The 24137-nt window shown below is 40.8% G+C and overlaps 1 protein-coding gene across 1 annotated transcript in view; it reads right to left on the reverse strand.

Annotated features, from left to right (window-relative positions):
- Positions 1-3522: 3522 nt before the first annotated feature.
- KIF6 (kinesin family member 6) overlaps positions 3523-24137 on the reverse strand; it is a 294225-nt gene continuing 273610 nt past the window's right edge. Inside the window, exons 20-22 of the mRNA XM_084623973.1 lie at positions 10010-10099; positions 7439-7545; positions 3523-4336 (exon numbers count right to left, since the gene is read on the reverse strand). Coding sequence (XP_084480099.1) covers positions 4320-4336; positions 7439-7545; positions 10010-10099 — 214 coding nt within the window. The 3' untranslated portion in view covers positions 3523-4319. The remainder of the gene's footprint in view (positions 4337-7438; positions 7546-10009; positions 10100-24137) is intronic.

A 24137-nucleotide genomic window follows, 5' to 3' on the forward strand; every position in this document is an offset into this window, starting at 1 on the left:
TTTTGGCGTGAAGGATCACTGACCCCAAGTGGCCCAGCCTATGACACAGAGATCGTGAGATCTTCTGCAAAGCATGGACACCTATATGATTTCTAGGGTTGTGATCCACTTGACAAATCACATTACACTAGCTACACTAAACAAATGAAATCCCCCAAATCCCCCAATTCTGCTGAGTCCATCTCTGGCATTGCTCTCAAAATTCCAAGTCCTAAACATGGAACACAGGCTTTCAAAATATAGGACAGCTGCAAAATAAAGGACACACCTAAAAAAAAATAGCCAAGGAAGCTTAAATTGATGTTTAATGTTAGTTTCTTTAAGGTAAGTAACACTGCCCATAACTTCACTTTCCTGATTCCGCATTTCCAGTGCCAAAAGCAATACTGTAATGAAAAGCGGGATAACAGCAGGCCTGTGTGGGACAGAGGTAAATTTGGGTCTAAAATGAGTAATGAGGTGCAGCTGACAGTTATGTTGGCTGATCCTGTGTGGCTCAAATTGCTGATGTGACAGGACGCTTATGACTAGTTTTCTGGCACAGGTTTCTCTGAACAGAGCACGAGGTGACAATCTGTATGCAAGGATACAGTGGTTCAGTGGGGTTTTGCTTCTGGCCAGAACAACTATGCACATCTAGTTGTTGAATTGTTTCAATTTTCCTTTTATGATTAGAGTGGTTTTTATTCCCTCAGGCTTTGTCTACACTAGCAAGTGTTTGCTGGTACAGCGATAGAGGTAGGGCTATACTGGCAAGCCCTCCTTGTGTAGATGCAGTTTATACCAGCTTTTGCTACGATAGCTGAAACCAGTTCCTCAAACGAAATAAGCTATAGTGGCAAAAGCACTGATTTAGTCATACCCCCAACCAACATAGCTATCATGACAAAACTTTTAAGTGTTGACAAGGCTTAAGTTTCACAGCAGGAGTATGAGAACCTAGAGAGCACTCCTTTGAGGTGCAATAAACATGAATATCATGAACATACTGATTCTTCATGCATGACACTGTCCTCTGGCAATTCTCTGGCCTGGATTTTGATCTCACGTCAATTTTATACTCATGCAATTTGATTTACTGACATGTATCAATGCAGGTAGGGGGGAAGAGGACCCTCTCTTTTCGAAGAAATGGATGAAAGAAGTGGCAAAGTTTTGATTATGCTTTTCTCACATAATTTCCACAAACAAATACCTGTTTCCTTAAATCTTACTGTTGCTCTGTCTCTGAACATTGGATCAGGTTGTTTCAATTCCTCACAGAGATAAACTCTTAAAAGTACAAAGTATCTTCAATTCGTGCAAGGCATCAATAAACAGCCCTAAGTGCAAGTATGCTTATTATAGCATTTGTGTTGAGTAAAGAGCTTCAGATATTGAAGGACATGTCTAGAGGGCCATCTCAACTGCAATGCCCCTAAGAACAAAGAAAAGTAGAGGTAGACGTTAAGAATTCCTAGTTTTATTGTGCTGGCCTCAGATCGAGTCATTGGTAATAACTAGTATTATAATTCTGTGTGATGCTGGCCACACTGGTGAGGTTCCATAACAAATATTAGAGGAAGTGAAATGGAAAAAATTGGAAAAAGACCATTTACAATTATTTAAACCAAACCCAAAAATGATTAATGTAAAATATTAAAAATAGAAATTGGATTTTTTGTGGTTATTAATAAAATGAACATGGAAAAGAAATACATTCTATATAGAGACATCAAATGTGCCTCCGAGCACAAGTCATGCCTGGAGTTTCATCTTGTCAACATCCATATTCTCCGCAGATAGAACAATTAGCATTTACAAAAGCTTAACTCTTTATTTGAAATGGCTTCAATTTATACTATTGATACTAAACACTTCCATTCTAAGATTGGCTGAACTAGAAGAGTAACAACTCACAGAGAGAGGATGCTACAATACATACTGGTGATGCCATATGTGTGAATCTCAGTATTTGATACCTAGGCCTATGTCATCATGGGTTCAATCCTCTTTACAGGAGTTGCTAAGCCTGCGGTGGTATCATCTTTTCCTCAGAGTTCCTGTAGCTATTGTGGCCAGGATGCAGTGGAAGGGGGGAGACCAGGGGTAAGAGTTGGAGAGCACAAGGCATCCACATGGGTGTCTCTGGCCTCTGTGTGGAGCCCTGGGGATTCACCACAAATGGGAGCAGGCTTTGTGACCCTTTCCATGAATGTGTGGACACACTTTGGCCCGACCAGAAGTGATGATGCTATTGGGGAGCTCAGTGAAGATCCATCTTCTCCTCTGGTAAAACCTGTGGAAGGGAATGCGAGTGTAGAAAATGTCTGTGTTGTACCACAAGAGGGGATGATGTGGCCCCTGGTGCTTGGCACAAGGTCCTCCTGGGAACATCTGCATGGCACCCAGCACTGTACTGCTACTGCCCCAAGACATCTCTGCAATCAAGGTCTTTCGATTTAGAAGACAGCTTGCTCTGGTTGGAGACGTTAAGTAAACAGAATTTACTATATCTACAAGTTTGCATAACCACTGGCTAGATATCACGGTCAACAGACAGTACTCAGTCATGCACAAAAACCTCTTTACTTAGAAAAACTGTTTAACAGGTGGCTAGGCAGGCTCAAATCCAAATATAAACGGATGCCACTGACTGTACCTTCCTCTTGGTAAACACCAGGGCCCTTTCCAGTGACTCAGGAGATTATCTGAAGAGGGACTATCAAGACAGGTAGCATTAGTATGCTACAGTCAACCCAACTGTCATACAGAAATAGGAGCTATCTAGAAGGTGCAGTCTTTATGGGGTGGTCATTGAAAAAATGGTGGACAAGTAATTTTGGATTAATGAGTAAGCACTTAACATGTGCAACTTTTTGTGTTTTGGGTCCTCCAGAGCAGGAAGAACTATGTCCCTTCTGCTACAAGTTATCAAAACCTCAACCCCCCACTTCCTCGCTGATGATGAATAACCATAGACTTGACCCCCACTTCAGCTGGTGCTTGCTAAATTCTTTGCAAAACATACTGATTTCTGTGGCACTCCTGTTGATTTTTGCAGTAAATGGAAATGCATGGAAATACACTGCTTTTTTTTAAATAATAGATTACATTATTGATCATATTTTAATTGTTCATTTGATGAAAACCTGTGGCTTTGAGTATTTTCCAATTCATTGCATAATTTTCAGTTGGTGCAAAATTTAGTACCATTTGAAGTTGAAGTTTATGCCCTAAAGAATACATGACTCCTACCAATCAAGTTATCTGTATTTTGTACATGAATAACAAAGAGATTTCAGATTTCATTACTGCAAGTTGCTCAATAGCATGAAACACAGTGGTTTCAGTCTGAAACTATGTACATTTTAGAAACTAAATTTTGCTTTTATGTTTTAGATTTGCTTGAATCTGAAACTGAAAGTGAGACATGGGGTTGCAAAATGAGGTTATACAAAGAACAGTATTTGCAACAAAACATTAAAACTTTACATTTACATTTTCATATTTTGTTTGGATTCTGCAAAAATTGCCTTGATTTTACTTTAAACCTGCAAGATATCGTTGTTTTGGTTTTTTTAAACCTTGACATTTTGTGGACGATACATTTTTACATTAAATTTAATGTATCCAAGTGAAAGACCTAACATTTCTGGAAACTTTGATTTATGAAATTTCACTTCAATGCAGATCAGTTTTCATATTATAATTCGTGATCTCAAAATTTCAGGTATTTTGTATGAAAACTGCCTTTCTCACAAAAAACAAAACAAAACAATAAAAGTGATGTGCTGGCATTAATCAATGGTCCTGAATAAAACTACTAAATTTCATGACCCAAATATTTACTATTTTTGCACAGCACAACTGTGAAACCCACCTGAATCAAACTCAACAATGTTTGTACAAACACCTGTGGACAAAACTGTTGAATTTCATATAACTATATTCATAGGCTTCCAAAGTACAATCAGAAAAAGAGAAAAAACTGCATCAGCAGCAAAGAAATGTTCCACTTATAGTAGTGATGGAAAAGTGGTTTTAAAAAGTGCTAACTAATTTTGATGTTTTACAAAATAACCATAACATTCCCAATAAACAAAACGTTTTTTTTCCCTGTCTCATTGCTTCAGTTGGGCTTGATCTTTGTCCATGCTGAAGAGATGATTGCACAGGTGTGACATACACAAGTCACTCTTTTTTCTCAGTCAAGCTGCAGACCCAAAGTGGTGAGCTGTTCCTGGTTCTTAAAGAGAGAAGGTGGGGGAAGAGGAGAGATTTTTGAATTGTCCATTTTTCTTCATTTACAGAAGGAGTATTGGAGTGCAACAAGAAATTCACTTGTTCCCCAAGCCTGAAAGCAGATAAGGACACTGTTAATCAGACTGTAGTTCAAGACATTGTCATCAATTTTAAACCAATGGCTACTCTACAGACAAAAACAGATGCAGGGCAAGAAGAGGTCTGAATCCAAGAGTTTTAGGCCAGCATATCATTTACCTGCCAACTGTTTTGACTTCAATATCCCAAGAATGAACGGTGAAACAAATGTTTATGCTCACAGAGCAGCCCTTTGTAAGTAACTTTACGAGCTATGTTTAATGTTAGCAACCCCAGCAAGCTACTCCAAGGCGGCTTGATGAACAGAGAGATATCCAAACGAGCAAAAAGTACTGCATGTGTGCCTGTTTAATTAATGTCTGTTTGTAAAGCTCAGAGACATGAATGGCAATGATCTGTGAGCGCCTAACTAATCTCCCCCTGGGACCCCTTCAAAGAGGCCATTTTCCACTGTATTACTTTCATTAAGGATGTTGTGCATTCCCACGCTGATGCTTTTTCTATTTATGAAACTTGTTTTCCACACCATTGGCCTCTGCACACATTTTATCCTCTCTTTTCAGCTAATACAAAGCAGAGCCTTTGATGTGTTTCTGGGCTATTGATATCATGGAGCAGTTTCAAAGGGCCAGGGTCATTGAGGGAAGGGAGAGGAAGTATGATGACATTTTCCAGGCCTTAGCAGACTTTGGTTTGGCTCAGACAATGTTTTCTGCTGGAGTCACCTGCAGGGATTTCCCATGAAGAAAACCAAGCTCCATGAGTGAAATGGAACAGTCTTGGAGAAAGCACCATGATGGAAAGGAGCTCAAATGCTTACAGAATGGATAAGCCTAAAAAGGTTTGGACTCTGGGTACGCAGTATGGCTTAGTGGATAGAGCACTGGGCAGGGACTCAAAACACCTGGGTTCCATCTGCTGGGTGACCATGGGTAAGTCATTTCACCTCCCTGTGACTCAGTTTCCCCATTTCTAAAATGGGAATAATTATACTGATTTTCTTTGCCAAGTGTCTGAGATCTAAGAGCTAGTTATTATTATTGTCCACTTTCCCAAAGCACTCACTTTGAGCAACTCCCTCGTCCTGCCTACTCAGCTTCCTCTGAACTTTACCTGAGATTTCTTTATCTAATAAACACTGCTCTGGGCCCTCTCCTTTTCCTTTGCCCTGGGCCCAGCTGCTCTCAAAATCCTCTGTTAGTTAATCCATGAACAGTTACTGCAACAGTCACTATTACTGTCTACTGCCTTTAGCCTGAATGCATGTGTGGTTAAGACTTCCTTTGTATTGGGAAGCACTGGTGGTGAACGTCACGAGAAGCAATGGAGAACAGAGATAACAGGAGCATAAGACCAGGGGCTGTCGGAAAGCTGGGGGTGTGTCTGAGGGATGCGGAGAACTGAAATCATTTAGGGCCAAATCCAATCATAGATTCATAGATATTAAGGTCAGAAGGGACCATTATGATCATCTAGTCTGACCTCCTGCACAATGCAGGCCACAGAATCTCACCCACCCACTCCTGCGATAAACCTCTCACCTATGTCTGAGCTATTGAAGTCCTCAAATCATGGTTTAAAGACTTCAAGGAGCAGAGAATCCTCCAGCAAGTGACCCTTGCCCCATGGTACAGAGGAAGGCGAAAAACCTCCAGGGTCTCTGCCAATCTGCCCCGGAGGAAAATTCTTTCCCAACCCCAAATATGGTGATCAGCTGAACCCTGAACCCATATGGGCAAGATTCACCAGCCAGATACCCAGGAAAGAATTCTCTGTAGTAACACAGATCCCACCCCATCTAACATCCCATCACAGGCCATTGGGCCTATTTACCATGAATATTTAAGGATCAATTAAGCCTGTGTAAGAAGGGTGTGCTGGTCCTGGGTGAGAAGTGAACAGAGGCCTCCACCTGGCTTTTGAAGGAGAGCTCAGAGGGGGACCCATCTACTGCACCTGGTGGACAATCTGCTGGCTAGGAACTTTGCTAGGCCCCAGTGCATATACTGTAATGTACAGTGCTTGGCAGGCTGTACATGTCTGTAAGTCACACTGTACCTTCTAAGTCATCCTACCCTGCACTGCCAGGCTGGTTGTGGTAAGCATCCTGCACGTGGTACCACACTTATCTCCATAGTGTTTATAACTGAACTTTAACATAGTTTAAAATGTGTTGACCATCCTCTGTTCTGCAGGCATCTCTTTCAGACACAGGTGGGCCTGAAACTTAAGTTTATCAGTTTTGGTAATGCCTAGCCTTCTTTGAGATCCACACATGATTCTACGTGATAGCCTATAGACAAATAACAAGCAGGTTAGGAAAGGCAGCTGACAGATTCATTCTTGATGGGCTTTCAGAAATTATTTCATGACAAATTGCGCCCTTGTAATTCAAAGTTCATTTTTTGTATGTTACAAATGGGATGAATCTTGGACCTTCTAAAAGCCTTAGATGTTTGCTTTAAATGTTGCTTTTTTCTGTAGCCTGGCTCATAGGTGAGCTGCCTACAAATTTAACTTTAACGTCTCCAGAAGAAGCTTGACAACAGCCTTACTAAATTAAGACAAAAGGGAACCTAAACCCTAAGTGTGCTGAGTGTTTGCTTTGGATGGGCATAAGGTGGCTGGATTTGCAGCCTGTGTGTATTTACCTGAGAGTTATTCCTGATAAGCAGAGTGATACTAAAGCACCACTCTGTGATAATGCTAACACCATCTGCCAGGGGCTGATAGCTTGCAGAGTAATGCTGTCATCAGCACTTGAGTGGTGATGGAAAGTTATTGCTTCAGTAATCACTGCTGCTTTCATCTTCTCTCTAATTTGCTACTGTCATTAAAAACTGTTGTAAAAAAAAACAGAGAAGAAACTTTTGTCTTTATTGTGATGAATTACTTCCAGGCCACCTCTGGGTGCCACTGCTGTGTGTTTACTGCCTTCTACCTACTGCCAGTTTTATTTACTCACACTGGAGAGTGAAATTTACTGTCCACCTATGACTACTCTTACCCTCTGATTTAGTGACAAATACCCAAAGGAGATTTATATTAGCATTGATATATATAAACTGCTGTAGCAGAGAGCTCAGTTTGGCCTAGTACAGTTAGCAGAGTTTACCTTTCTTCTGCAGGAGATTCTGTCTGGCTTTAATGAAAGCAAGAATGTCAGCATCAGTCTGGCTGTCTCCAGTGAGTGGGATAGACGAACTTGAACTCCGAGGGGTCCTGAAATAAACAAGTATATTCAGGGACTCAGCTGAGTAAGCAGATTGATTCTATGTTCTCTATTCCTGTCCCCTTTTTTTCTGTTTGAAAAAAAGATAGATTTAAGGGCTTTCGCCTGAGGTTGTGTTGGCAGAAGCCAGCCTAAGTTAGGGCAAAATCAAGGCCACGGTGTTTAAACTTTCCGATCTGTATACGCTTTTAAAATACACCGGGATTCCCATAAATCTAACAAACTGCAACCTGTTTAGTTATTACATGCTCTCCTCTCACACACAAAGAGTTAAAAATATTTTAATGTCAACCCACAGAAAATTACTGTCAAGCAGAGTTAAATAATGCAATGAGGTCACTAGCGAAATAGTGGGTGTATCTATGCAATGCGACTCTTTGCTACAGAACTGATGCTGCTATTAGCATTGGACAAATCTGTTGCATCTGTGCCTCCGAGAGGCAAGCTGAGTGAGCATTCCATGGAATAGCATGTCAGCATGGATGTACATGTAGAACGAGATTGTGGATCACATGATGTTCATGACATTTGCCAGCAGTCACTGCAACCAGGACAAGTCTAGGGGATAAACAACAGCTTACTGCAATATCTTTTTGCCTATTTAAGTCCCAATCCTGCACTGAGTCCCTGTGCCCATGTGGTTAAGCCAGGACCTTACATTATAAATTCTTTGACACAAAGATCATGGGTCAGATCTTCAGCTAGTATAAAATGGCATGGCTCCATTGATGTAAATTTACTCCAGCTGAAGATTTGACCCTATGCCTTCACATTGGTTAATAGATGAACTAGTCCATAACTGGTACCATAATAAATACTACTAACATTTTCCAAATAGAAACTATCATAATCAAAGCACAATAAAAATATGGAAAGGAATCATGATTATATAGACATTCTACTTTTTAAAAAACTCTTTTCTAATTTTGGTTTTCTTGACAGCACTTAAGTAACTATTATGGCAGAATATAATCTTGGCTGATATAGAACAGATGTCTGATACTGTCCTGCTAATTAAGTCTCTAGCTGGTAAGTGATGGTCTGCTGGCACAGAACCAAGATGGCAATTGCACAGAAATTGTTACAAACTCCACAAAATGTCTACTTTTATCTAATTAACAAGGATATTCTAAAACTCCAACAGAGCACTATTTCTTAGGATGATCTTTCTAGTAGCTATTAGTGGAGACATCTCTATAAAAACTATAAGGACTGAGTAAAAACTGAGGACCACAGGGGAGAGTCAGATATTCTCAGTTTAGGAAGCAGATTACAACACACTTTGTCACATGAAAGTCAACGTCCTCCTTTATGACCTGGAGTTACTGTTGTGCAGCATCTCATGGGTTCAGACGTAGGCCATCAAGGAGCCATTATCAAGAAATTATTCAGCATAGTATAGTAACTAATTCATATAAAAGTTAACTTTTCTGTACCTTCTGCTAAATTTTGATTAGCAGCAGTGTTAACAGTGAAAAATGTACAGTACATAAGACCAGGTGCTGCCTAACTTCCATTTTTTCCATTCCGCTTTTCCTTTCTCATTTCACACACACACACACACATTTCTGAAACACTGATCTTTTGGGAAGAAATTTTCCATGCTTTGCCTCTTCTCAAAAGTGGATTATTTTGGAAAATTTGAGGAAAATACCTTCTGCTCTTTTTCCTATTGTAAATAAATAAATAAATAAATAAATGCTAACCACATCTTCTTAGATACGGCTATAGTAAAAAAACAGCTCAAGTGTTAAACTTGAAGCACAGCAGGGTTATAGCTAGTTCTTTTTTGGAGTGGGGGGGAAGTGAACATAAACAAAAGTGATTCCAAAAAATCTCAGTAGCCTCTGCTAACAAATTCGTCGAGCATAAGGCAGCTATGCCTCCTTTGAGAAAACAATACAAATACTCACTACCCAGCCTGACAGACACAGGGGTTGTTGTTCTCAGTTGTTACTAGCATAATTTGCACAAAGGATAATGTGAATGTCTTAAGGAAATACACACAGCAAAATCCTATTAAAAATTCTGCTGTAACACCTGGGGTTGGGGAAAAGCATGGTGGTGAAAAATATTATGGATCTCTTGATTTTAAGGTCTCTGCATCCTACGTTGGTCTACAAATTCTAAGATCCCCATTTAAAAACAAAAGAATATAAAAAGAGCCTTTTATGTTGTTATGGTATATGTTTCACAATATGAACCAGCAGAAAACTGCCTCCAGTCAAACAGTAAGTGCACGAAACGTGGGGAGTCACCTCTCAATATGGGTGCATGGGGTATAAGTGAGGACAAAGCCTTACCTTTAATTATAAAGTCAGATTCAAAATGAGCAGCTTCAGTATATTATTAAGAGACACGGAGAGATGACAATGGAACATTCAGGATTCTAATGCACTGGAGACAAAATGCCAGCCTACCTTACTCTCTGAATCGCACCAACATGCTCCCTACCTTGTATTTGAAGCTGAGTTGCTGATCCTGCTCAAGTTGTTTTTCCTACCACGATCTTCACTGGGGTTGACTCTACTGGTATCTGAAAAACTGGAGGTGGAAAATGGAGGGATAATTAAGAGTTTATGTGGAGGAAACTTCTGGATACATCTGAAATGACTACAATGAAGCTGGTTTTTAGAATGGTTTCAGAGTAGCAGCCGTGTTAGTCTGTATTCGCAAAAAGAAAAGGAGTACTTGTGGCACCTTCGAGACTAACCAATTTATTTGAGCATAAGCTTTCGTGAGCTACAGCTCACTTCATCGGATGCATTCAGTGGAAAATACAGTGAGGAGATTTATATACTCACAGAACATGAAAAAATGGGTGTTATCATACACACTGTAAGGAGAGTGATCACTTAAGATGAGCTAATACCAGCAGGATAGCGGGGGCGGGGGGGAGGAGAAAACCCTTTGTAGTGATAATCAAGGTGGGCCATTTCCAGCAGTTAACAAGAACATCTGAGGAACAGTGGGGGATGGAGGGGGGGAATAAACATGGGGAAATAGTTTTACTTTGTGTAATGACCCATCCACTCCCAGTCTCTATTCAAGCCTAAATTAATTGTATCCCGTTTGCAAATTAATTCCAATTCAGCAGTCTCTTGTTGGAGTCTGTTTCTGAAGTCTTTTTGTTGTAATATTGCGACTTTTAGGTCTGTAATCGAGTGACCAGAGAGATTGAAGTGTTCTCTAACTAGTTTTTGAATGTTATAATTCTTGACATCTGATTTGTGTCCATTTATTCTTTTACATAGAGACTGGCCAGTTTGACCACCATACATGGCAGAGGGGCATTGCTGGCACATGATGGCATATATCACATTGGTAGATGTGCAGGTGAACGAGCCTCTGATAGTGTGGCTGATGTGATTAGGCCCTATGATGGTGTCCCCTCAAAGATATGTGGACACAGTTGGCAACGGACTTTGTTGCAAGGATAGGTTCCTGGGTTAGTGGTTCTGTTGTGTGGTTGCTGGTGAGTATTTGCTCCAGGTTGGGGGGCTGTCTGTAAGCAAGGACTGGCCTGTCTCCCAAGATTTGTGAGAGTGATGGGTCGTCCTTCAGGATAGGTTGTAGATCCTTGATGATGCGTTGGAGAGGTTTTAGTTGGAGGCTGAAGGTGATGGCTAGTGGCATTCTGTTATTTTCTTTGTTGGGCCTGTCCTGTAGTAGGTGATCTCTGGGTACTCTTCTGGCTCTGTCAATTTGTTTCTTCACTTCAGCAGGTGGGTACTGTAGTTGTAAGAATGCTTGAAAGAGATCTTGTAGGTGTTTGTCTCTGTCTGAGGGTTGGAGCAAATGCGGTTGTATCGCAGAGCTTGGCTGTAGACGATGGATTGTGTGGAGTGGTCTGGGTGAAAGCTGGAAGCATGTAGGTAGGAATAGTGGTCAGTAGGTCTCCGGTATAGGGTGGTGTTTATGTGACCATCGCTTATTAGCACCGTAGTGTCCAGGAAGTGGATCTCTTGTGTGGACTGGTCCAGGCTGAGGTTGATGGTGGGATGGAAATTGTTGAAATCATGGTGGAATTCCTCAAGGGCTTCTTTCCCATGGGTCCAGATGATGAAGATGTCATCAATATAGTGCAAGTAGAGTAGGGGCGTTAGGGGACGAGAGCTGAGGAAGCGTTGTTCTAAGTCAGCCATAAAAATGTTGGCATACTGTGGAGCCATGCGGGTACCCATAGCAGTGCCGCTGATTTGAAGGTATACATTGTCCCCAAATGTGAAATAGTTATGGGTGAGGACAAAGTCACAAAGTTCAGCCACCAGGTTTGCCGTGACGTTATTGGGGATACTGTTCCTGACGGCTTGTAGTCCATCTTTGTGTGGAACGTTGGTGTAGAGGGCTTCTACATCCATAGTGGCCAGGATGGTGTTTTCAGGAAGATCACCGATGGATTGTAGTTTCCTCAGGAAGTCGGTGGTGTCTCGAAGATAGCTGGGAGTGCTGGTAGCGTAGGGCCTGAGGAGGGAGTCTACATAGCCAGACAATCCTGCTGTCAGGGTGCCAATGCCTGAGATGATGGGGCGCCCAGGATTTCCAGGTTTATGGATCTTGGGTAGCAGATAGAATACCCCAGGTCAGGGTTCCAGGGGTGTGTCTGTGCGGATTTGTTCTTGTGCTTTTTCAGGGAGTTTCTTGAGCAAATGCTGTAGTTTCTTTTGGTAACCCTCAGTGGGATCAGAGGGTAATGGCTTGTAGAAAATGGTGTTGGAGAGCTGCCTAGCAGCCTCTTGTTCATATTCCGACCTATTCATGATGACGACAGCACCTCCTCTGTCAGCCTTTTTGATTATGATGTCAGAGTTGTTTCTGAGGCTGTGGATGGCATTGTGTTCTGCATGGCTAAGGTTATGGGGCAAGTGATGCTGCTTTTTTGTTTTAACTACCAAAAACACCTCTTGCTTACAGGAATAAGGGAATTTTCTATCCAACTTATGTGATGATGGCACTAGCATAGTGAATATGGCCACAAAAAAGCACTCTTAGGACTTAATGTTTTAGAGTGGCAAACAAGGGGGTAAAGAATCAGAGGACAATGCACCATTTCACTTTCTATGAAGGAGTTTTAATTTCACGATGGAGGATTTTGGTGTATTTTAGAAATACATTTTGTGAACTCTCTAAATTAATACTGAGCCAAACGTTGAGGCCTTAACTCAGTTTGTACCCAGCCTTTACTCAGGCAAACTTATTACTGAAATCAAAGGGAGACTGGATAAAAACTGAGCAAGGACCTACGGATCTGGCTTGTTGATCATAGCTTTGCTTATTGCAAAAGGGTGTAGCACATTCTGCCCCTGGAGAGATGCCATTATCAAGGGATCTCTCAATTAGGAAGGCAGATTTCTGCCATAGATGTCAATTTCACCTTGTCCAGCAGCTTTCCTGTGTCTATGGGGTTAGTATATACAGCAGTATTTCTTATGTCAGTACTAAGAGAGAATTACAACATGGTGTTATTCAGGAGCAGTGTGTTTCCGCTAGGTGGTGGGCTTGGTGTATTCCTGCTTTTTTAACCCTGCAGTAGTTCATTCACTTTGGCTTATGAATTGATATTTCTGGCAGAGAACTTGAAAAAGGAAAGAAATTTATTACTAATATTTTACTGTGTTACATCGTGCCAGGTTCAGTTTTGCAGAATATACTGTGCCCAAGAGTGTAAGTTATTTTCAAATGAGAAACTCATAGGTTATGGGGTTGAACATTTCTCTTTAACTCCTGAAGTCCTATACCATTGGTATCTGCCTACTGCATTGAAATGACACTCACTTTAAATTAAATACAAAATGCAGCTTTCAATAAGTGTTTAATACTTCATGCTTATCTCACACCATTGTGTCTGGGTGTTAAAAGGGCCTCAAGAGAATGGGTAATGTATGACATATTATTACTGTGATGCAATAACTAGGCACAAAGGAGTTCCACTTTTCTTCAGAGCTATCAGATCAATACAGAACTTTAGAACTTGAGTAAAATTTTCAAAAACATCTGAGTGACTTAGAGGTGAAGTCCCACTTTCAAATGTGACTTAGGTACTTAGGAGTCTTCTCTTTGACTTCCAACTAGAATTAGGCTCCTAAATTCCTAAGTCACTTTTGAAAATAGAACTTAGGCTTCTATATCAGTTAGGTGCTTTTGAAAGTGTTCCCTACAGTTTTCACTCTGAACATACCTCAGGTTTATTTGGGTTGCATTAGAAAATTATCAGCCTCCTTTCTGACAGGGTCTTGGAAGGCACAGACAGGCCAAACTGCTGATTTCAAATCTTGTGAGTTACAGGGTTTCTGGGGAATTGAAGGGAGCGAGGTATTCTGTGTAGAGTGGGCAAAATATTTGCAGCAAGATTCAAACTGCTTGAAATTTGAGCATTTTTAGTGACTTGAGTTTTGTGGGTGGTCTTTTCCCCACAAATGAGCTCAAATGGAAATTCACCAACAGAGGATTTTTTCCTCAGAGACAAGGTGGGTGAGGTAACATTTTTTATTGGACCAACTTCTGTTGGTGAGAGAGACAAGCTTTCAAGCTACACAGAGGTCTTCTTCCGCAGACACATTATAATACCCACAAATGTTCCGAATTGTGACATTTCAAGGGCATGAAAAATGGACAAAATGGAAAATGCTACAAAAACGTTGTGAAAATATTTCCCCAGTTTCACACAATACCTATACAGCGAATGACTCCTGCAATCCAGGGAAAGAAATGTAAAGACAATAGCAGGTAAGAAGTCATCAGAGAACGTGCAGGACCTGAGATTATCTCCTGTGGAATGTAAATTGAAAGTAGGGGGCCTCAAGGACAAAGCTAGAGAGTTAAAGGGTCTGTTGAGGTCAAAGAGAAAGATTTGGATGTCCATGGAGTCTGTTGGAGTTGGAGAAAGGGAGTTGGGTGAAGCAAAAGGGATTGGATAACATTAAGAGACAAAGATCTGACTGAGCTGGAAACAGAAGTGGAGACAGAAATGGGAGAAGGGAACCCTCCAGAGCTTCTGAGAAGATTTGTATAAGAACCAAAACTTTCTAGACTCAATGAGAATGCACCATCATGTGAACAGTTCCATCCTTCACTAGCAGTTAATCTAAATATTCAGCGAGTAAAGTTGATAATACAAGAATCTGATAAACTTCCTAAATAAAAACCAATGTGAGAGAGGAATCGTGGAATGCCTATCCACCAGGATGAACTGAATACTATCCTTGTGTTTTGGTGTGGAGCAGCAAAGGAGTACTGAGCCAGAATTGTACAATTTAAGATGTTTTACAGAGTTAGTAGGATGCCACAGACAGACACATGCACACCCACACAATTGCAATTAACTCACAGCTTTATGCTGACGACCGTGTGGATAAGTGAGTGCATTCTCTTTCTGATGCTTTGGGAATTTCATCAGGTATATTTTTTAGTAAAATAGTCTCTTGTTTTCTGTATTTCATATTGCTCTCCCCTTCACATTATATTTTCACTCTGCGTTTGTTGAGATATTCATAGACCTTTTTCAGTCTGGAGAGATGATCAGCCTTTCTCTGTTTTCTCCCCATTACGGACTTTTTCATCATTGTGACTAAATTAATTTCCTTTGAATGGATTGGATTTGCTGCTTCTAACAGCCTCATATGACACTTGTTAGGAGCTGTTCACATGTTGCATTTGCACTAAGTCTAGAAATTTTGGATATATGAGATGATAAATTTAATTTAGATTTGAAAACTTTTATTAGAAGATCTAGGAGGATTTACAATTAGTATCACTTCATATGTACTCTAAAGATCTTATTTGAAGCCTTATGCTCTTATTAGGTAACATTTTTTGTTCTTATTTGTATGCATGGATATTTTCATTATACGTCATTAAAGCTTACACAAAACCTAAGAAAATGGAACAAAAATTTAATATTATTTTTGATGTCTCTGGCTGTTCTTCCTCTAACTCATCAGATGTTGTTGACCTTTTTCTTAATAGGTTGCCCGTACACCCCCATCGCTACCAAGAATTGTAATCACTATTTGAAATCTCTTTTGGCCCTTATGTTTTCTGAACATTTCAGATTACTGTTTGCGATCAGAGAAGGCTATAAAATATTCAAAACTACCTAGCATGAAGCCTTGTCCCAAGAATGGCAGAGCAAGCAAGTTTCGTTTTGTAATGAATGTTTCTGGTTAAGCCTCTAGAAAATGCCTGGTATAAATTTCAGCTATCTGAAATACATCAGAGATGGTAATATGAGTAAGGCAACACTAGCTTACCTGTGTAACACAGCACTTTTCCTATAGGAAGGTAAATCTCATGTAGAATACATTGAGAATGGCTTGTGTGTAAGTGTGTGTTTATACAAAACAAACCACAAGGTACTAAATTCTGTTCTGCTGCTATTGAAATCAATGGGATTTTTGCCATTCACTTCAGTGGAAGAAAGATCAAGCCAGTGGTTTTGGGTCTTTAAGGCCTGATCCTGTGAGGTTCTAAGTTCCCTTGCTTAGCACTTTATAGAACTGACCCCTTAGTAACACAGACTAGTTCTGTGTGAGTTGCTAAGGGCTGAAACACTGTTTTATTTAAAGGAAGATAAATATTTGGCCACAAATTTGTTAATTTTGTCCATTTAAACCTAACACGGATTACCAAACTGTTCTTGGACTTAAGTTATAAATTGACCTGATACATTATGCGGGGGGAGGGATAGCTCAGTGGTTTGAGCATTGGCCTGCTTAAACCCAAGGGTTGTGAGCTCAATCCTTGAGGGGCCATTTAGGGATCTGGGGCAAAAATTGGGGGATTTGTCCTGCTTTGAGCAGGGGGTTGGACTAGATGACCTCCTGAGGTTCCTTCCAACCCTGATATTCTATGATTATCATGTATTACTTGGGGATATCTCTTCTCTTTCTGAGACCTGATCATCTCTGCTACCTCTAATTAATGACATTCCGAACAGCCATGGCACAAATTAAGTATTTTATTATTCTAAAATGTTTGTAAAGTGCCCCATAAACAATAATAGTCAACATAAACTGTGCATTACAGACTTATTCATAGATATTTTATTTAGGCCAGAAGGGACCATTATGATCATCTAGTCTGACCTCTTGCACAATGCAGGCCACAGAATTTCACCCACCACTCCTAAAAAAGACCTCACACCTATATCTGTGCTATTGAAGTCCTCAAATTGTAGTTTGAAGACCTCAAGGAGCAGAGAATCCTCCAGCAAGTGACCCGTGCCCCATGCTACAGAGGAAGGCGAAAAACCTCCAGGGCCTTCCAATCTGCCCTGGAGGAAAATTCCTTCCCGACCCCAAATATGGCGATCAGCTAAACCCTGAGCATATGGGCAAGATTCATCAGCCAGATACTACAGAAAATTCTTTCCCGGGTAACTTGGATCTTACGCCATCTAAAAACCCATCACAGGCCATTGGGCCTATTTACCATGAATATTTAATTACCAAAACCATGTTATCCCATCATACCATCTCCTCCATAAGCTTATCGAGTTTAATCTTAAAGCAAGATAGATCTTTTGCCCCCACTACTTCCCTCGGAAGGCTATTCCAAAACTTCACTCCTCTGATGGTTAGAAACCTTCGTCTAATTTCTAATCTAAATTTCCTAGTGGCCAGTTTATATCCATTTGTTCTTGTGTCCACATTGGTACTGAGTTTAAATAATTCCTCTCCCTCTCTGGTATTTATCCCTCTGATATATTTATAGAGAGCAATCATATCTCCCCTCAACCTTCTTTTAGTTAGGCTAAACAAGCCAAGCTCCCTGAGTCTCCTTTCATAAGACAAGTTTTCCATTCCTCGGATCATCCTAGTAGCCCTTCTCTGTACCTGTTCCAGTTTGAATTCATCCTTCTTAAACATGGGAGACCAGAACTGCACACAGTATTCCAGGTGAGGTCTCACCAGTGCCTTATATAACGGTACTAAAACCTCCTTATCCCTACTGGAAATACCTCTCCTAATGCATCCCAAGACGACATTAGCTTTTTTCACAGCCATATCACATTGGCAGCTCATAGTCATCCTATGATCAACCAATACTCCAAGGTCCTTTTCCTCCTCCGTTACTTCTAGTTGATGCGTCCCTAGCTTATAACTAAAATTCTTGTTATTAATCCCTAAATGCATGACCTTACACTTCTCACTATTAAATTTCATCCTATTCCTGTTACTCCAGTTTACAAGGTCATCCAGATCCTCCTGTAGGGTATCCCTGTCCTTCTCTAAATTAGCAATACCTCCCAGCTTTGTATCATCTGCAAACTTTATTAGCACACTCCCACTTTTTGTGCCCAGGTCAGTAATAAAAAGATTAAATAAGATTGGTCCCAAAACTGATCCTTGAGGAACTCCACTGGTAACCTCCCTCCAACTTGACAGTTCACCTTTCAGTAGGACCCGTTGTAGTCTCCCCTTTAACCAATTCCCTATCCACCTTTCAATTTTCCTATTGATGCCCATCTTATCCAATTTAACTAATAATTCCCCATGTGGCACAGTATCAAACGCCTTACTAAAATCTAAGTAAATCAGATCCACTGCGTTTCCTTTATCTAAAAAATCTGTTACTCTCTCAAAGAAGGAGATCAGGTTGGTTTGGCATGATCTACCTTTTGTAAAACCATGTTGTATTTTGTCCCATTTACCATTGACTTCAATGTCCTTAACTACCTTCTCCTTCAAAATTTTTTCCAAGACCTTGCATACTACAGATGTCAAACTAACAGGCCTATAATTACTTGGATCACTTTTTTCCCCTTTCTTAAAAATAGGAACTATGTTAGCAATTCTCCAATCATACGGTACAACCCCTGAGTTTACAGATTCATTAAAAATTCTTGCTAATGGGCTTGCAATTTCTTGTGCCAATTCTTTTAATATTCTTGGATGAAGATTATCTGGGCCCCCCGATTTAGTCCCATTAAGCTGTTTGAGTTTCGCTTCTACCTCAGATATGGTGATGTCTACCTCCATATCCTCATTCCCATTTATCATGCTACCATTATCCCTAAGATCCTCTTTAGTCTTATTAAAGACTGAGGCAAAGTATTTGTTTAGATATTGGGCCATGCCTAGATTATCCTTGACCTCCACTCCATCCTCAGTTTTTAGCGGTCCCACTTCTTCTTTCTTTGTTTTCTTCCTATTTATATGACTATAGAACCTTTTACTATTGGTTTTAATTCCCTTTGCAAGGTCCAACTCTACTTGACTTTTAGCCTGTCTCACTTTATCCCTACATATTCTGACCTCAATAAGGTAGCTTTCCTTACTGATCCCTCCCTTCTTCCACTCCCTATATGCTTTCTGCTTTTTCTTAATTACCTCTCTAAGATGCTTGCTCATCCAGCTTGGTCTACAACTCCTGCCTATGAATTTTTTCCCCTTTCTTGGGATGCAGGCTTCCGATAGCTTCTGCAGCTTTAATTTAAAATAATCCCAGGCCTCCTCTACCTTTAAACCCATAAATTCTTCAGTCCAATCCACTTCCCTAACTAATTTCCTTAATTTTTGAAAGTCAGCCCTTTTGAAATCAAAAACCCTAGTTGCAGATTTATTTTTGTTAATCCTTCCATTCAGTTTGAACTGAATTAGCTCATGATCACTTGAGCCAAGACTATCCCCTACAACCATTTCCTCTATGAGGTCCTCATTACTCACCAAGACCAAATCTAAAATGGCATCCCCTCTAGTCGGTTCAGCAACTACTTGCTGAAGGAATCCATCAGCTATCGCATCTAGGAAAATCTGAGCCCTATTATTATTACTAGCACTCGTCCTCCAGTCTATATCTGGGAAGTTAAAGTCTCCCATGATCACACAGTTTCCATTAGTATTTACTTTATTAAAAACATTAAAAAGGGCTCTATCCATAACCAAATTAGATCCCGGCGGTCTATAGCACACCCCAAGCACTATCCCAGGGGAGGCTCTAATAGTTTTCTTCCCCAATTTAATTGTTGCCCAGACAGACTCAGTCATATCCATTTCATCGCTTCTTATTTCTTTACATTCTATCTCATCATTGATATACAGTGCTACTCCACCACCTTTACCTTTATTTCAGTCTTTCCTAAACAGCACATACCCTTCAATACCTGTAGCCCAGTCATGACTACTATTCCACCAGGTCTCTGTTATACCTATAATATCTGGTTTCACTTCCTGCACCAGTAACTCTAGTTCCTCCATTTTGTTACCTAGGCTCCTTGCATTAGTGTACAAACATCTTAATTTTTGCTGTTTGGCCTCACTCACATTCTGTACCCTATTAGGCACGGTTATTTTACTACCAGTATAACCTATTAGACTTGTATCTACACTGCCCTTCCTCCTACCTACAGCTGTATCCACTCTTACTTCATTTTCTTTCCACTCTATGCTAAATTCTGGCGTGGAGATTACCTGGACATCTCCCAACCATCTCCCCCAAATTCCTAGTTTAAAGCTCTCTTAATCAGTTGTGCCAGCCTCCATCCTAGAAGTCTATTTCCTTCCCTACTCAGATGAAGTCCATCCCGAGAGAACTGTCCTCTATCCATGAATGCCTCCCAATGACCATACATCCCAAAGCCCTCCTTATAGCACCACTGCCTAAGCCATCTATTGATAGTCATAATCTTGTCACACCTTTGTTGCCCTTCTCTAGGAACAGGCAGAATCCCACTAAAGATCACCTGAGCCTCAATTTCCTTAAGCGTCCTCCCCAGCCTAGCATAGTCTCCCTTAATACTTTCCAGCGAGAATCTAGCCGTATCATTTGTTCCCACATGAAGGATAATTAGGGGATTCTTTCCCGCTCCCTTTAGAATCCTTTTCAACCTCAGGTCTACATCCCGTATCTTAGCACCTGGAAGACAGCACACCCTCCTATTTTCTGGATCAGCTCTGGTTACAGGCCTATCTATTCTTCTCAGTAAAGAGTCCCCAATCACATAGACCTGCCTTTTCCTAGTGACGGTGCTATTCTCCAGTCTATCCCCTGTTCCCTCTGGCTGCAAGTTCTTTCCATTCCCATTCTCCCTTGTAATCCTTTTTAACCCATCCTGTATCCTCCTGGGGCTCATATTTGGTGTAATCTCCATTAACTCTTCCCCTTTTCCTATAGGACTAACCGCTCTTCTCTTCTTCCTTGCCCTGTCACCTTCAGTGACTACCTGCTGAGCCCCTTCTTCATTTTCCAACTCTGCAAACCTATTCTGAAGCTCTATTTCTCCTTCACTAGCCCGTCTTTTCCTCTGCCTAGTTCTTTTAGTCACATGCTTCCACTGACCACTTTCCTCACCCAGTCTCCCCTCAGAATTCCCTAGTCCTGCTTCCATCTGCAAGTCTGAGCTTTTCCCTTCAGATACCTCATGTCTTTGCTCCATAATCTGCTCAAACCCCTTCCTAAACTCTACCAGACTTTCCACCTGCATCTCCAAACCTCTGATCTTTTCCTCCATCAGCTCTATCAGACGGCATTTCATGCAGACAAAACTCTTACCAGGTGCCCCCTCCAGGATCATGTACATACCACAGCTTCCACATCCAGTCATCTTCATTGTGTCATCTGCTACATGGGTCACTCCCACTGCCACCTCTGAATCTGTCATAGCCTTCCCACCTAAATCCTGTTAATCTGGGAAACACAAACCACACCAAAACACCACCACCCACAGCAAAACCAAACCCCACACAAGCACCACAAGACAAACTCCCCTGTTTACAGCTCTGTGCTAGCTCCTGTGCCGCTGCACGACTGGCTGCTACCTTTATAGGACCCCTAGTCAGTGAAGCCCCGCCCCCTAATCAGGGCTCAGCTTCTCTCCCAGCACAAAGCCCCTACAAGCCTCTACACATACAGATACTACCAATACAAAACCAAACAAACACAAATACCTTCTCCTCCAACAGAACTCCCACTCAAACCAAAACTCATGACCAAAGGGTTTTCTTAGAATGAATATATAGATTTTGAGAAAGGTTACCTTAGCCAAATCCCTGAGTTGTATCCTGGGATGGTGAAATGTGCCAAGACAGACATTCTATTACTTCTAATCCTGAAGTCTGCATTTGCCTCTGTTCATACCAAGGAGCTAGTTTGAATGGTTTTAGTGCGTGCTTATTCTGTCAGTGGTAGTCTTACATTTCTGACAGGGAGCCCACTAAGTGTTAGATTTTATGTCCATTCAACATATCTTCTAACTGTATTCCTTCTCGGATATGGCTCCCTGTTTCCACTGATCTACATACAACTTTCTATGGTATATAATTCATATCAGCTTCTACTTGTGACCAGTCTGCCGGATGGGTGATGATGGTAGTATCAATTTATATGAACATATTACCAGTTTCTTGGTGGATTGGGTAACAAAGGGCCATCTGTGAACCAGGACTATGTAACAGAGAGGGGAAGTTATAGCCAAGGTCTCATCCTACATAATGTAACGTTACTGAGTCTACTGGGTACAAGGGAATCCTTGGGCAATGAGCATTCTGCTATTATATTCTGAAAGGTTTCAGAGTAGCAGCCGTGTTAGTCTGTATTCGCAAAAATAAAAGAGTACTTGTGGCACCTTAGAGACTAACCAATTTATTTGAGCATAAGCTTTCGTGAGCTACAGCTCACTTCATCAGATGCATAAAGTGGATCCGATGCATCCAATGAAGTGAGCTGTAGCTCACGAAAGCTTATGCTCAAATAAATTGGTTAGTCTCTAAGGTGCCACAAGTACTCCTTTTCCATATTCTGAAACTGTGTGAAACTGGAAACTTTCCCTCTAGAATGTTAAAGCCTCAACCAGGTTCCAAAGAGCAAGAGTACATTTTCATGCACAGTGGGATACTAAGCCTGCAGCTCCCCCTCACAATAAAAGAGCTGTGTTTCTAATTGTGTGTGCATACACTGAAAATATACCTGTGTGAAATTGGTTTAAAGAGCTTAACATAAAATAAGATTAACTCTCCATGAAACTATGAGAAAAGAAGAACAGTGGACTTCAAAAGGTCACTACAAAAGTAACTTCAAAGGTGAAATTAGATACGGGAAAACAAAATTACAACTACACTGGCTCCTCATAGAACATCACATCAGTTCAAGGTCTCTGTCCTTACATTCAAGATGCTTAATAATCTCAGCCTAGGATACATAAAAATCACCTAAAACTCCAGGACCAGGACCACGGTAAATAGCTAAACCCTGGCACAATGGAACTGTCTAGTGTAAGGGTAAAGTTTGTGCAGGAGAAATCATGTTTTCCCTATTGTTTTTCTTCAGTTTGTTCATTTCAGCAGCCCTTTTTTCTTTACCCTCAAGACAAAATGCTGTAAGCAGACTTGAAGGGGTAAGGAGGGGAGGAGGGGAGTACCTCCATTTGATGGACACCCAGCCAGCCAGTTAGCTGTAAAATCCCTCTTGGTCTGTTCTCTGCTTGCTTTACCTGTAAAGGGTTAACAAGCCCACAGGTAAAAGGAAAGGAGTGGGCACCTGACCAAAAGAGCCAATGGGAAGGTAGAACTTTTTAAAATAGGGAAAGAAACTTTCCCTTTGTCTGTTGTTCTCCGGGCTGCAGGGACATGGAGCAGTAATATTGTAAACAGCTTTAAGCCAGGTCTGATTACAGATTATCAATTCATACCTCGAACCTACTTATCTGGAGCCTTAGATATGTAAGTAAAATTAGGGAATGTCTAAAAAGATGCAATTAGGGTTATTTCTTTTATTTATTTTTTGGATTGTGGACTCCTCTGTGCTAACCCCAGATGCTTTTGTTTGCTTGTAACCTTTAAGCTGAACCCCCAAGAAAGCTATGTTGGGTGCTTAATTTTTGGATTTGCTCTTTTAAAATCTAGCAAAAGCCTAAGTTCCAGATGTATTTTCTTTCTTTTTGTTTTTAATAAAATTTACCTTTTTTAAGAACAGGATTAGATTTTTGGTGTCCTCATGGGTTTGTGCCTGTTGTTTGATTAGCTGGTAGCAACAGCTAATTTCCTTTGTTTTCTTTCTCAGCTCTTCCCTGTAGGGGGGTGAAAGGGCTTGAGGGTACACCACAAGGAGGAATTCCCAAGTGCTTCTTCCTGGGTTCAAAAGGTTTTTTTTTTGCATTTGGGTGATGGCAGCGTTTACCAAGCCAAGGTCAGAGAGAAGCTATAACCTTGGAAGTGTAATACAAGCCTGGAGTGGCAAGTATTAATTTTAAAATCCTTGCAGGCCCCCACTTTCTGCACTTGGAGTGACAGAGTGGGGATTCAGCCTTGACAAAGACATACACTGATCACTTACAGCAGTTAAATTAACTGTGGTATTTGTAATATTCCCCATTCTAAATACTGCCAATACCATGATAAATGTATTCCTATAGTACAATATATGCTAAGATTTTAATGGCACCTACTGCAGGTAGCTGTAATAAAGCCATAACGCAAATTAACTTGTCTCACAGCCATGGGCATACCACGATATTCAATATTTAATGGCACACGTGAGGTAATTTGGGTGGTTCCAAAGCTAAGTACATTGTTGACGTACAGTATCTTTATAAACCAGGGAATAAGGCCATCTCTAGCAGGGGATGAGAGAAGGGGCTCAACGCCAC

The sequence above is a fragment of the Lepidochelys olivacea genome, assembly GCF_965140295.1.
Source record: "Lepidochelys olivacea isolate rLepOli2 genome assembly, chromosome: 3".
Classification (NCBI taxonomy): Eukaryota; Metazoa; Chordata; order Testudines; family Cheloniidae; genus Lepidochelys; species Lepidochelys olivacea.